The sequence below is a fragment of the Eptesicus fuscus genome, chromosome 17 (genome assembly GCF_027574615.1).
Source record: "Eptesicus fuscus isolate TK198812 chromosome 17, DD_ASM_mEF_20220401, whole genome shotgun sequence".
Classification (NCBI taxonomy): domain Eukaryota; kingdom Metazoa; phylum Chordata; class Mammalia; order Chiroptera; family Vespertilionidae; genus Eptesicus; species Eptesicus fuscus.
Genome location: NC_072489.1, coordinates 37,769,162 through 37,783,677, shown reverse-complemented (window position 1 = coordinate 37,783,677; position 14,516 = coordinate 37,769,162). Strand labels below are relative to the sequence as shown.

The 14,516-nt window shown below is 48.1% G+C and overlaps 1 protein-coding gene across 2 annotated transcripts in view; it reads left to right on the top strand.

Moving 5' to 3' along the window:
- Positions 1–14,516, top strand: part of MYOF (myoferlin) — a 132,326-nt gene that overhangs the window by 108,534 nt on the left and 9,276 nt on the right. For both annotated transcript variants that reach the window (XM_008156899.3, XM_028133162.2), the window contains 8 exons: positions 1,476–1,631; positions 2,049–2,140; positions 5,698–5,868; positions 6,629–6,777; positions 8,834–8,973; positions 10,457–10,545; positions 10,636–10,731; positions 14,098–14,239. In XM_008156899.3, the coding sequence (XP_008155121.2) occupies positions 1,476–1,631; positions 2,049–2,140; positions 5,698–5,868; positions 6,629–6,777; positions 8,834–8,973; positions 10,457–10,545; positions 10,636–10,731; positions 14,098–14,239 (1,035 nt within the window). The remainder of the gene's footprint in view (positions 1–1,475; positions 1,632–2,048; positions 2,141–5,697; positions 5,869–6,628; positions 6,778–8,833; positions 8,974–10,456; positions 10,546–10,635; positions 10,732–14,097; positions 14,240–14,516) is intronic.

The window sequence follows — 14,516 nt, the reverse complement described above, 5'->3', positions numbered from 1 at the left end:
CTCCCCAACTGATTGTCCTTGCCACCTTTCTCATCCCACTCCAGCCCATTCCCCCGAACGTACAAACCTAATCGTGCTTCTTGACTGCTTAGAGATAGCGTTTGGTTTTCCACCTGATCAAGTCTCAACTCCTTCCTAAGGTGGAGCCAGCGTTTCACAAGCGACTTAGCCACTTGTCTCCCCCATACCATGAGGACCTCTCCCAAGCCCCAAACACACCTTGTCCTTTCACAACTCGGAGCCTTGGACCAGGCTCCCTTCCTTCCCTCCATGCCCTCCCTTCCCTCTTTGTGGTCTGACAAACTCCTACTCATTCTTTTAAGCCGGCTCAAATGTCCCATTCTTTGTGAAGTGTCCCCTGATTGCTCCTGGCGGAGTGACGCACTGCTGCTCCAGGCTTCCACAGGCCTGGGTTCCTTCCTGCCCCCATTAAAGCACCTTTCACTTGTAAGTATCTGCTTTCATGACTGCTCCTCCCTCCAACCAACCGCTGTTGGCAAATCCTTGGCAGCTGTGCTGTAGCTTCCCAGTCCTTTCCAGTAGCAGACATTGCCAGTCGACCAGAGCACTGAACCCTGCACGTGATCTCAAAGTCCTCATTACAGCGTCCCACCGAGCAATCAGAGATGGCATGAGAGTCAAACCTATATAGCATCCCCGTGCCACACTGGGTTTCTTGAGGTTATTTTGGGGTCCCCAGTACATGGCACATATTAGGTGCTAACTTCATGCTGCTTGGCTGGCTGAGTGTAGCTGGAACTAGAATCCATATGTTCTGAATCCAACTTTAGTGTTTTCTCTTGTGCTTAAGCTGGTTTCAGGATAAAATACACAGTACGGCCTCTTAAGCAGGCCTGATGGCTCACTCATTCAAAAAAACATTCTTTGTGCCGCTGCTATACACCCAGCCCTGTTAGGTCCTGGAGAGTATAACAGTGAAGAATATAGACAATAAATAGACAATTGTAACCCAGAAGTCAGTGCTGAGACAGGAGTGAGTGTGGACTTAGATGAGAGCGTGCAGGAGACACAGGATACACAGGCCCTGGGCAGTCAGGGAGATTTCCTGGAAGAGGGAACACCTTTCAGCTGAGACCTGAGGGATGAACAGAAGTTCGCCTTGGAGTGGGAGAGGGTTTACGGGGTGACCCAAGAAAAAGGGAAAGTAGTGCTTTAGTGGGGGTTTAAAATAATTTCCTTATTCCTTCTTGAAAATATGTGCAGAGGCTCACTTCTTACCACCTTCTTTGCCATCACACTGGTCCAAACCACCTCCAACTTTTACCCGGTCTCCCTGCTTCTGCCCTGCCCTTCTCCCTGTAACCTATTAAATAATTACTTTATCATTATTTCACTTTCCCTACAGGAAGAATGCAAATTTCAGTGCGGGGGGTGGGGGTGGGAGGGCACTGTCCAGGTGCCCTCTGCCCAGGTCACCCCGGGCCCTGTGAGTCCACCTGCGTGTCTCTCTCTAGGGCTCCTTTAGAATCTACCCGCTGCCGGATGACCCCAGCGTGCCGCCCCCTCCCAGGCAGTTTCGGGAATTACCTGACAGCGTCCCACAGGAATGCACGGTTCGGATTTACATTGTGCGAGGCTTAGAGCTCCAGCCCCAGGACAACAATGGCCTGGTAAGAGTTTGGGTGTGGGCCTTCTGCTGCAGCAAGATAATTACAGTCATCAACCACCGTAATTGTCATGTTCTTTCTTTTGGGGCTCCTGTTATCTCATTGGGGGAAAGATACTCCATCAAAACAATGCATTCAAGAGGGGCATTTATCTAAGAGCTTGAGGGGCTTGGATCGGTCTGGTTCATCCTCACGTTACAGACGTGACCTCGGAGGAGATCTGCTCTATCACTCTTCCCTGCCACCGCCTCGGCCCCCACACGCCTGCTCTGAAGGCGGCTGGCCGAGTGCCATGTGGGGAAACATTGCTCAGACCTTGCCTGAGGTGCGCAGGGCCACGGCCTTGGGGAGTGGCTATGGAGGCCCACCTGCACCTGTCCCAGAAAGTGACATAACCTGCCATCTGTTCTGTCCTCACAGTGTGACCCGTATATAAAAATATCGCTGGGCAAAAAAGTAATCGAAGATCGGGACCACTACATACCCAACACCCTCAACCCGGTTTTCGGCAGGTAAGGTGCCCGTCTAAACGTTTCCCAGTCCTTCATTTCTTCCTGGCCCGCAAATGAAGAACGATACACGTGCCGAAGTCTGTTCTAGGCTCTGAACCTGCGGCCATGAACTGGACAAATATTCAAACAAGAGTGCGGGGAAGGCCTGGGGAGGGGCCGGAGGCAGAGTGGAGGGTGTCAATGCGGGGAGAAGGAGGACAGCTGTAATATTTTCAACAATAAACTTTTTAAAATTCCAGTCTTTAGAGCAGACAATCAATATGAAAATGCACAAGTAAAAGACTTTCATGGGAGTATAAAGTGTCATGAAGAAAATAACCCCGTCATGGGCTGGGCTCTTCTGGGAGAGATTTGCTCTGAGACCTGGGGGCGGGGTGGGGGCAGGGGTGGCCCAAGGCCTGGGAGGCCGCCATGTCTGTGGGTTCCAGACCAGAAGGGTAGGCAGGGTGACTGGTGACTTGCCTGCAGTGACCACGTGGTTCTCCCTCCCTGGATCCAGCCTGGGCTGTTTTCTGGGACGTTCAGGTTCCATTATGACCCAGCGAATATACGTATTATTGGCTGTTATCAACACGGAGGAGGGGGCAGACAGTGATGGGGTCAGAATGTCCTGCCCGCTCTGTCTTCAGTTCCCGAAGATTCTTGAAATAGCGTTATTTCCGTCATCGGGGCCACTCAGACTTGTTTCTGGGCGGTGCCACTGCTCTCATCAGACTCCTCAAGGCTAAGACAAACCCACGTGGCCTCTAACGAGGACCGGCACTTTTCACTTATAAATTGCGTGCGCACTTAACGATAGCTGTTATTAGCTAAGCTTTTACTGTGTGCAGGCGCTATGCTGAGCTGTTTTATATAAGACATCTCAAAAATGTAACAGCCCTCAGGCGCCATTCACCCCCATTTTAAACAGAGGAAACGAAGGCGCAGAGGAAATCAGGGCCTAACGGGCCACCTGACCGCAGCGTCGGCACCGCGTCCACAGGGCGCTCTCTGTGGCCGCCGCCGTCTGATTTTCGTCTCCCTGTCAGGGCAGGGACCAGCGGCCCGCTGTACAGATGAAGGAAAAACCCAGAGCTCTGTGGGCAGGCCTACTCCATGATGGGGCCAAGATTTAGGTAGAAATTCCTGACTCCAAGCCCCAGATTGTCCCAACACTCCTGGTAATGCTTCATATTCATGGCCGAGCCACCACTTATAGAAAAATGCTCTTTTTGTACAAAACATTTGTGTAAACGGGGTCATTTTCCAAGAACCTTGCCAAGTGGGAGACTACTTAGTTCTAGGCTGACGTGTGGCCTACCTGTTCATTTCTAGCTTTATCATCTTTTCTATTCGTGTTTGTTGGTTTGTGACCTTTGGCATTCTTTCTCTCTCTCCTGTACACGTGCGTGCGAGCGCATGTACACACACACACACACACACACACACACACACGGAAGTCTTTGTCACTCAAAGCTTCTCAGGTTCACACACACCATTGTCCCCTCGCTCACACCCCGTCACACCCATGCACAGGGGACCTCACACTCACTCGGCGCCCGGGCACACACGCGCGCGCTCACCCTCTGCGCTGCACCCCCCGAGGCCACGTGCCGGGCCAGGGAGTGGAAGTAATCCTCTGGCTCGGCAATGTGATCGTTTTCCTTTTCTCCCCCTGATCCAGCCCTGAGGTCTAGACAGGAAAAGGCACGCAGGGCAGGAAGGAGGGCTCCGTGTGAGGGAGACAGGGAAGCGGAGGAAGCCAGCTTTTAAGGGAGAAAGGCGGCCCTGTCTGAATCGCTTGTCTCAGAGGAGCCAAACACAAGCTTAATTAAGTGGCAGGAAAAGTCTTGCTCGAAGCCACCCAGGGAGGAAGTGATGCTGTCAGGCTCTGCTCGGCCAATCCCTGTCTGGCGTGTGTGCAGACCTCCCCCCTCCTCCCCCGTCCAGCCAGGTGGGGCCCAGGAGACGCCGCTCTGCAGCCCCTCAGGCGGCTGTGGTCCCCGGCCTGTCTTAGGGGGTAGCTTTCTTCTCAGCAAGACTCTCAGGGACTCTGGGAGAGGAATTCAGGAAGAGACAAAATGCCTGTCCTCAGTCATCATTCAGCATATTCCGACCACGTCACAGCCAGCTCACATGCAATGGGATGTCAGTGTCTTCCGTAAAATCTTAATGGGTGTGTTCCAAGAAAAAAAAGGACTTCTTCATCAAACCAAGACACTTGGGTTGAAAAGGATAACTGCGGGACTTGTCAGAGCCTTTAGTGTGCTCAGAGGAATGCCATCAGAAGGGGTTCTCATCTTATTTGCCGGTCCCTTGGAATCCAGTATTGGAACCCTGTTGCTATGGGGCACTTGGGGCTACAGTGCTTCCTGGGTGGTCGTGATCCAAGCTCCTTTTCTCGTGTGGCTGCTGCCCCCTGTAGGCCCCTGCCTGGCTGCCGAGGTCTAAAGAAGTCTGGGATTTATCCAGGGGACACCCTGGCGGCTTTTCTCCAGAGCCCCATTGGCACACACCCTCTGCTCATATGGATTCGTGAACATTCCTGGCTCTTTGGGCAGGAACCAGTCCACACACCAGAGAGCAAGGGGAAGGGAGGAGACACAGGGCGGGCGGGGATGGGAGAGGCCTCCCACAATTTTCTGCCATTTATTGAGCACCTACTGTGGGACCCGTTCCTCTGTGAATGGGGCCAATACCGAACCAAACCCCGCCCTCTGGAGCTTCTGTGTTCAGTTTATCTCGCTCTCAGAACCTGCACAGTACTCCCCTCCCACAGGAAGTGCTGTTTGGTTATTTACCTTTATCTCAGAAGGGTTTGCATTTTAATATGGATGCTCTAGAAAGGCCTGTGAGGAACGGTGGTGCATCAGAGGGCCTGGGAGGAGAGTGGGAGCCTTCTCGGCGCTCTGCCTATCACGCTGCGTTGGCAAATTGCATTCTCACTCCCCACCCCCACCCCAGGGGGGGGGGCCTGTGGGGCGAGTCAGGATGTTCCATGGGGCGGTGGTCTCTGTTCAGGCAGAAGGAATGGAGCAGAGACACAGCTCGGGGCTGTACATCAGGGTGCTTGTGCCCTCCTACTCTCCCAGCTGGGCAGATGCCTGGGGGCCCCAGCGAATAGGCACGTGATAATAATGCTCATACTGTTATAGTGAAGAATTCTTACTATAACTGTTGCATTTTGAGCAATGCACTCATGCCAAATGCTTTCTGAGCATTTCTTCACTTGACCGTGATGGTGGGTATTACTATCACCATCTTACAGATGAGAAAACTGAGCAGCACAGAGAGGTTAAGTAACCGGCCTGGGGTCCCAGCTAGTAAGCAGCAGAGCTGGGATTTGAACTTAAACTTAGGCACACGATTTAAAGCCCGTGATCTTCTCCTGAGCAAGTGTGTAATCTCTTGTTCTTATTAGGAATATGTACTACTTACCGAGTACCCCCCACCCCGTCCCCCCCACCTGGTTTTCCTAGTCGGGGCAGTCACAGCCCTGCCTGGGGTTCTCTGCGCAGAGCCTTGTGAGAGGACCGCGTGGGATGATGGGGAGGCTAACCTTGCATTTGTTTGTTTAGGATGTATGAACTGAGCTGCTACCTGCCTCAGGAAAAAGATCTGAAAATCTCTGTCTATGATTACGACACCTTCACCCGTGATGAAAAAGTGGGAGAAACCATCATTGATCTGGAAAACCGGTTCCTTTCCCGGTTTGGGTCCCACTGCGGCATCCCGGAGCAGTACTGTGTGTAAGTTGCTTTGGCCATAAATGTAGCAGTAGACCGTTGGCGCCATCTAAACATTAACCCCGGAGAGTCTTGGCTCTCCACCTCAGCGCTTGTCTTCCCGGAGCCACGGCTCCTTTGAGTCAGACACATACTGTTTTTCATGGTAGGATTATTTTAGGGAGAACCGGGGCCATATCATTACCCACCTCCAGGGGGCGCCATTCACATTGGAGTCTATGCAAAACGCCGGCCCCTGGAGTGGGAGCCTGCTCTCTGGGGATGGCATAGGGAGCAGTGCTGAGGGAACTGGTCCCCTTGCTCCCGTTCTTTGAACACCCCCTCCTTGAAGCCAGCACTGAGAGCAGGCAATGTTGGATGGCAAGAATTCCCTGCCCTTTGGAAACAAGGATTCCCTGCCCCTGCCTCCCCGCATTGATCAGTTTTGTGATGTCCCTCTTTCCCCAGTGCTCTTCTACAGTTTCCAATGAGAGACAGCTCGTGATGTCTAGTTTATGAGTTTGCCTATTATAGTTACGGCGGTCTCAGTCAAACTCGTTTTTTTACAGAGGAGGAAATGGAGGGGAGAAAGAGGATCAATGGGCTGAGCCCAAAATAACTGAGGATTTTAGGCCTTTGAAACGGATTTCTAGGCAAAGCCAAAGTGTAGAACACATTCCTGGCTCCCCTGTTACATGGGCACCTGTAAGGGTGTGTGTGGGGGGGTGAATCCAAGAAGAACCGTGTGCCCTTCAGTAACTCGGGGGTGGGGTGTTATTCACAGTTCTGGAGTGAATGCCTGGCGAGATCAATTGAGACCAACACAGCTGCTTAAAAATGTAGCCAGATTCAAAGGCTTCCCACCACCCGTCCTTTCCGAAGACGGAAGCAGAATCAGATACGGAGGACGAGAGTACAGTTTGGATGAATTTGGTGAGCGCCTTGTACGCTGGTTACAACGTATAACCACCCTTTCTATTGCTGGTTTGCTCTGGGGAGGGTTTCCGGCAGAGCAGTCCCCTAATTGTACCACAGGGGACTCCACACACTAACAAAAGCCCCATTGTAGTAGAGCTTTGCTGTCATGTCAGGTGTCAAAGTGGACACATTTTCTTGTCTGTCTTACGTTTCACTTGACCTTTTTAGGTCATAGCCATTCGATCTTTTACACGAAATTCTATTAATTGACTAATTTCCATGTAATGCAAAGTGCTCAGATGGTAAAGCAAGAATTTCTCTTCCAAGTTTATGCCATCAAACTTCCAGCCCTTCTCTGAGAAGGCACAGGGATGCATGGGGTTGGTTCAGAGAATCTGCTCAGTTCACATCTGGTTCACGTCTGAGCTTTGAGTCTTGCTCTTTCCCAAGCAGTAATTTCTAATACAGTCTGTCCTGACACATAAACAGCTCTCTGCATTATGGCAATAAGCTTAATTTAATAGAGCACAAGAGCTACGGTATGATTCAGTATTGTGTAGGGAAGGAGGGCTCTCCAGAGGGGGTGCTGGCCTGGAGGGTTCATGGGATAACCAAAAACAGCTGAGCAAAGACACCTGGGAATGAACGTGCTTCTGGATCCCCAGCTGTTTGTTCCTGACATTGAAAGAAACTGTGCTTCATCTTTCCCTTTGAAGAAGAAGACTTAGTCAATTTTAGGGATGATTGGATGTTGAAGAAATCTTGATGCTGCTGTTAACATGATAACTTGCAAAAGGGGTCAGGAATGAACTGGCCAGCAACACAGCCCCGTGGAGAAGAGTACCCCCAAACAATCAAGAAGTAACCCCCCAAAAGCTGTCAGTCATGAGGACTGTCCCAGTTACTATTGTTACACAACAAATTACCCCAAAACTTAGCAGCTGAAAACAATCATTTTGTTTTGCTCAGTTTTGTGGGTTAGGGATCCAGGAAGGGCTCAAGCGGGCAGTTCTCCCTTGAGTTGCTCATACAGCTGGCTGCTGGCAGGTGTCAGCTGGGGCTGCAGCCATCCAAAGGCTCGACCGAGGTGATTGTCCAGGTGGCTCACTCACAGAGCCGGCAGTGGATGCTAATTCTTGACCAGGAGCTCAGCTGGGGCACCTTCTCAGAGTACCTACTCAGGCTTATCCAATAGGGCAATCCTGGGTCCCCATGTTCCTTCCATGGTGGATGGCATCCCCCAGAGTGAGTGCCGTAGCAGGACCAGGCAGAAGCCACGGGGTCTTTTGCGCCTAGCCTCAGAAGTCACACAGCATCCTTTCTTTAGTGGTCAAATAAGTCTCCAGACTCAGAGAAGATATAGGAACCCCCCCTCCCCTCTCAGTAGGAGTGTTAAAGAATTTGGGGGCTGTGTGTTTTAAATGCCACAGTGATGCTAGCGGCTGGGACAATTAAATTTACAAATTTCAGTGGTTTCACACAATAAAAGTGTATTCCTCATAAATTCAAAGCAGGTATTCCTACAGGTCGGTGGCCCTCTTCCACGCAGTGCTGCATGGACTCAGGCCCTCCCACCTTACAGCCCAGCCGTTCTTCAGCCCAGGTGTCAAGGTTGCTGATTTCTTCTGTATCCAGAAGAGAAAGGCACATATACGATTCTGCACAAGAGGGTTTTACGCGCCCGTTCTAGAAGTGACACGCATGTCCCTTCCACCTGCATTACATTCTAGTTTAGGCTGGTCACATGGCCACACTTAACTGCAAGGGAGTCTGGGAAACAGAGTCTGGCAGTGAGCCTCGGCCACAAAATAAACAAGGGCTGCCTCACACATTCGGATGTGTCTGGTCCCTTTGCCACTGCAGCCTTCAAGTCAGGTGTGAGCTGGCTGGGGCAGGGTCCCTGGTCAGGCGCTATTTCTATCAATGATTCCTTCTCAAGTTGAAGTTTGCATACAGGCAACTGCCTGACCATTTTGCAAAGTCTGGGATGACGCGCTGAGAGCCCCTCAGGCCACCTGGCTGGAAGGTTCCTGGATGCCCATCCCTGCTTCAGTGCCGCTTTCCATTCCAGAAGCCAACAAAATCCTGCACCAGCACCTCGGGGCCCCTGACGAGCGCCTCGCCCTTCACATCCTCAGGACTCAGGGGCTGGTCCCTGAGCATGTGGAAACAAGGACTCTGCACAGCACCTTCCAGCCCCACATCTCCCAGGTAAGGGGCTCCCTACCTCCCAGGACCCACCATTCAAACCCCGAGGTAGTGGCCGTGTTGACACTGACTTGTCTCCTTTGGATACTTTTAGAAACACAAGAAATAGAAATGAAACTCAGATCAGCTTCATCCCAAAGGGGAATTTATTGTAAGAATCAATTCACTAAATCCAGCCAAGGAGAGTGACTATGACTCAGAACAAAATTGGACCAGGGCCTCTCTCTGTCTCTTTTCTGTTTCTCTCTCTGAGTCTCCTTGAGTCTGCGCTCTTCCTGTGGTACCTTCCCAGGGGTAAGAATAATGCAGACAGTCAGAGACTTCTGAGTTTTTGGGTTAAAATGTAGTCCCTTCTACTTCCAAATGCGGAAAGGATAGGTTGCCCCACCTTGGACGGACTGCGGCTGGGTCTTAGGAGACACCTGGACGCCTAATGTTCTGCAGTGGGCTTGATGGACTGTAGAACCTCGAGCCCGAGAGATTCGTTAGAAGAGAGTCAGGATCACAGTAAAATATATCCTTTTTCAAGAGCTCCAGTTAATTCGTTTTGCTCACAATGCACCAGGAAGCCAATCTAGTGGTTTCCTTGGCAACCTTCTTAAAGGCCAGTCTGTTTTTGTCATGAAGGCAGAGTCTACAGAACCTCCAAAAGCAGTTTGGGGAATTTAAATTGGTTCACATGGTCGATATAGTTTGCTAATGGCATTCCTCGTCTGTTTGGAAGAACATTCCAGTCAGATGGATGGGCCTGTCTGTGGCTGTCAAAGGCCTGAGTAGGGCCTCACGGAGATGGTGGCACACCTGCCAATCATCTTCCTGGCTGTGGGCGCTATGAGCCAATGTCAGGGAGACCTCCAGCTGGGGGAACAGTCATGGTCTTGTCATCGTTTGAGTCTCTGCTTTGGAAGCACCACGTTGTAAGTCTTTCTTTCACAAAATTAAATACCACTTTACATTATTTTGATTTTCTATCTTGAGTTAAATGGAGACACCATTGGGTGTCACAAAACTGAGACTGACATTAAGTAGACAGTGTGGTGGTGAATAGAGTGACAGCTTGAGAACGGTTCTGAGAGTGAAGGGCCCAACTTGAAGTGGCTGTAAGGGGGTGTGTATGTGTGTGATTGTATTTGTGAGTGAATGTGTTTGTGTGCATGTATGTGTGCATTAGGGGTGCTGTTAGTCATGAGAAGCCCCTCATTTTATTAACCAGGAAGGCTCAGACTCTGATACAGGTGGGCATATGCAGCCAGCAGAGACTCCTGGGTGAGAGTAGGGAGCGGGTGGCCTAAATGACATTGAAGATATAAAATTCATCTGGATTTGCTCTTCAACACTTATTTATTTATCTATTTATTTTGCTTTATGTGGACTAAGAAATTAGCAGGCCCAAAGATAGAGTTTCACCTAGGAAACATGAGTGAAAACTGTAGTTTCTGCCACCTATAGGTAACTTTGTTTCCCTTTTCCTTTTTGAATGGCTTAGGGAAAACTGCAGATGTGGGTGGATGTTTTCCCCAAGAGTTTGGGCCCACCAGGCCCTCCTTTCAACATCACACCCCGGAAAGCCAAGAAGTAAGTGATCTTGAGACCCTGCTACCTTGGCCTAGGGTCTTGGGGCAGGACCAGAGGAAAAAAGCACCTTCAAAATGTGCTCCTTTTTAGATTCTACCTCCGTGTGATCATCTGGAACACCAAGGACGTTATCTTGGACGAGAAAAGCATCACAGGAGAGGAGATGAGCGACATCTATGTCAAAGGGTAAGGTTAGCATGCGAGCACCTTTGACAAACTCCGGGAATGGAACACGCTCTCTCCTTCCTTAGTTTTCACCGTTGAGGTGTAGGATTCTTGGTTCCCTGAAAGTATGTTATCTCTTTAATGCAGTCTACTTAGGAAAGTCCAGGGAGACAAAGGCAGAGAGAGCAGAAGGAGAAGAAAACCTGTATGAGTCTTGTTTACAAGCAGAGGCATTAATGACTATAGGAACTGACTCCTATTTCTCCATTTCTCTTTTTTAGAAGTGGGTTTTGTTGAGTTTATTAAGCAGATTTGTTATTTCTGAGACGTCTTAGTCATGCAGTTCATTTTTATTTCTTCTTGATACCTTGAATAAGTGTCTTTAGAAACAAGGGAAGGTTCCAAGGTTTCACTTCCTGTATATTTTATTACCAGTAGCTAATGTCCATGGAAAAGAGGGAACATTAACAGAATTTTTTACAATCGTTGATTCCCCAACCTTTACGGAGTGCCTGCCTCCAGCCTGTGAGGAGGCATTATTGTTCATTATTCTGGTACTTGCATAATCAATTCCAAGCAGTGCATGTGGATGTTAGTTCCGTGTTGTGCCTTGATCGTGGATGTTGAGTATAGGATGGCATAGTGATTAAGAGGCTAGACTCTGGACTCAAATTGACAGGGTTGAAATCCTGGTACTCTCTCTACTAGCTGGACAAGTTAGTAAACTCACTGTTCCTCATGTGTAAAATAGAGATAATGAAAGTACCTATTGCTTTGGGGATATTCAGGAGATTGAGTTACTCCAAGCATTTAGGATCGTGCCTGGCAGATAGTAAACATTATGTGTATTAGTCAGGGTTCTCCAGAGAAATAGAACAAGTGTGTGTGTGTGTGTGGGGGGGGGGGGGGGGCGCAAGAGGGGAGAGAGAGAGAGAGAATGCATATGAGGAATTGGCTCACACGATCATGGAGACCAGAAGTCCCACAGTCTGCCATCTGCAGGTCAGGAGAAGATAAAATGAGATATCCCAGATCAATTAGTAAAGCAGAAAAAGGGGTGAATTCCTCCTTCCTTTGCCTTACGATGCCCATCCACATTGGGGAAGGCAATCTACTTCACTGAGTCCACTGATTCAAATCCTAATCTCATTGAGAAACACCTCAAATAATGTTTCATCTGGGCACCCCATAGCTAGTCACATTGACACATAAAATTAACCAATATACTATGTGGGTGTTAGCTAGTATTATTAGCATTCCACATAGCCTAAGTTAGGATCCTTGATATGTAAAAAGATAATACTTGTGAAACGACTATGTTCATAAAGTGAGAACCAAGTTTTACTTATGATCCCAAGTGGCCTTCAATCTAAACTTTGTTAAAAACATAATTACTGTCATTTAAGTTTGCTGTAAACAGGGAGTGTTTCATCAGATTCATTATTCTTTCTCATTTCAGATTCTTATTAGCATTCCCCCGGGAAAACTAATTCCAGCTAGTTACATATTTGCAAATTTATTTGACTATCATAAGCATTACATTTTTTCAAGTCAGGAAAACAAATTCAAGTAATACCGGACTAAAAGAAAACTCTTTTAATAAAAAAAATAAAGCACAATCTAAAGTACTATTCATATTTGCAATTAAAATCTAAATGCTGTATGTGAAAAGATAAATAATGCCTAAATAACATACCTAGTACTACCCCCATATGGATATTACATACAAAGTTATACAAGTGTATACACAAATACGTAAACTTAAGGTAGCTAACTTTAAAAAAAAAATAAAATGTGAAAAGATTCATATGTAAAATTAAATGTGAAAAAATTCACTAAAAAAGGGGGGTGAGTGGCCTGGGGTAAGATGATGGTGATGCTTTGGGGGTCTTGTATCAAGATGTGAAGCCACTGAGGTCCTAGCCAGAGAGTGTGGGCTCTCTTCAGTGAATTAGTTAAAAGCTTAAAAGTCAAGAGTCAAAAGGAATTTTTTAACTTGTCAACAGGAATTTTTCAGCTAAGTTATCTAGTCAATTAATGGACCAGCAAAAAGTAAAACTATTGTAGTTGGTTGATGTTAATACCACCACTATTAATAGGACCTAATATTAGCGCTTTCTAGTCTCCATGGTCCTTTGAGGCACAGTAACAAGCCTGGACTTTGGATTCAGACAGACTGGGAATTATACTTAATTCTGTCCTTTACTGGCTGTGTGAGCTTGTGTAAGTTAGATAGCCTCTCTGAACCTCCGTTTCCTCATTTGCGAAATGGAGATAGATATACAATTGGGAAGAGTAAAATAAGGCGTGCTAATTACCTGGTTCACAGTAGATGATTGTAAACACGAGTTAAGGATTTCCCCCTTCCCGTTCTGGCCCTTCCAAGTAGTGATCTGTCCTCATGTTGGCCATGTGAGGGGAGCGCACGTCACCTATCTCATTTTACCAATGGGAGATGAAGCTCAGAACCAGTGGCAGCGCAAGTTCACAGCCAGGCCTGCCTCCTACCAAGAATCTCTGTCTGTGAGGTCCAGGCATCAGTGATGTTAAAAGCTCCCCGGTTGATTCCGATGCAATTCTAATGTGCATTCAGTGTTGAGAACCATGCATTCAACCACGTTACCAGCCTAAAAATCCAGTGTTGCCCCTGCTTCCGAACCAGCAGTTTTCCCAGTAGCAGGCAGAGGTGACAGCAACTTCTTCCCAGGCATGTTCATTCACTCATTCCTTCAACAGGTATTTAATTAGTGTCTGTTATGTGCCAGGCACAAGTCAAGGGAACTTTACAAATGTCACAAGTTGAGATGTTAAATTGCTGATGGAAATGAATTTTCATAGGTATGCGTATGGAAATAGCATATCTTCCTTGCCAGTCTCATTAATATGATCAGAGTGGATCTAAGAAAAATAAAAAAAGGAAGCTGAAAGTCGTGTCTGTTTTGTTTGCTTACGTAAAATATGGAAAAGGAAATGCTGAAATTTAGAACTAACTCATATTCATTGAGCCCTATCAGCATTGATGACAGACAGTGATGATTTATAGTTATGAAGACTAAAATCATAGCCAGCAAGCTCCAACGTTCCCAAAATAGAAGCTAAGTTGTTGATATTTTCCAGAAAATTTCACCTTATCCCTGTTAACTGAAGTCTAAAGGGTTTCCTGCTTTGGTTTTAGAGGAATTGTATTTTATTTGGCTACAACCTGTGTTGGATGCAACAGAGTGCCTCCCCTTCATAAATCAGCCCCCAGCTCCGTAGATAACTGGAAGCTGCCCAAGAAAAGTGCATTAATTCTCCTGCCCTTCACTCCCCTAATCACTGCACAATTTTGCGGCTAGATTACCTGTCAATCACACGAAGCTAAGCCTGTTTGCCTCTGCTTTTCAGCTGGATTCCTGGCAATGAAGAAAACAAACAGAAAACAGATGTCCATTACAGGTCCTTGGATGGCGAAGGGAATTTTAACTGGAGATTTGTTTTCCCATTTGACTACCTCCCAGCTGAACAACTGTGTCTTGTGGCTAAAAAAGTGAGCTCTGAAATATGCCAGCGGGAAGTGGATGTCCCGGGTCCTCCTTAACACAGACACTCAGAGAATGTTGGCGCCGCTCCGCACCTTGGCGGTTATGAGCTGAGCTCCCTCTTGGTACAGATGGCGACTCTGAGACTTACGGCGGGGTAGATACTTGCCCAGCATCACACAGCCACGACAGCTATTTGTGTAGTTCGACGTATACGGAATGTAACTTTCCTTGCCCTAACATGTTGGTGGCCAGGGGAAGGATCTGGTGAAGGGTAGACATGGG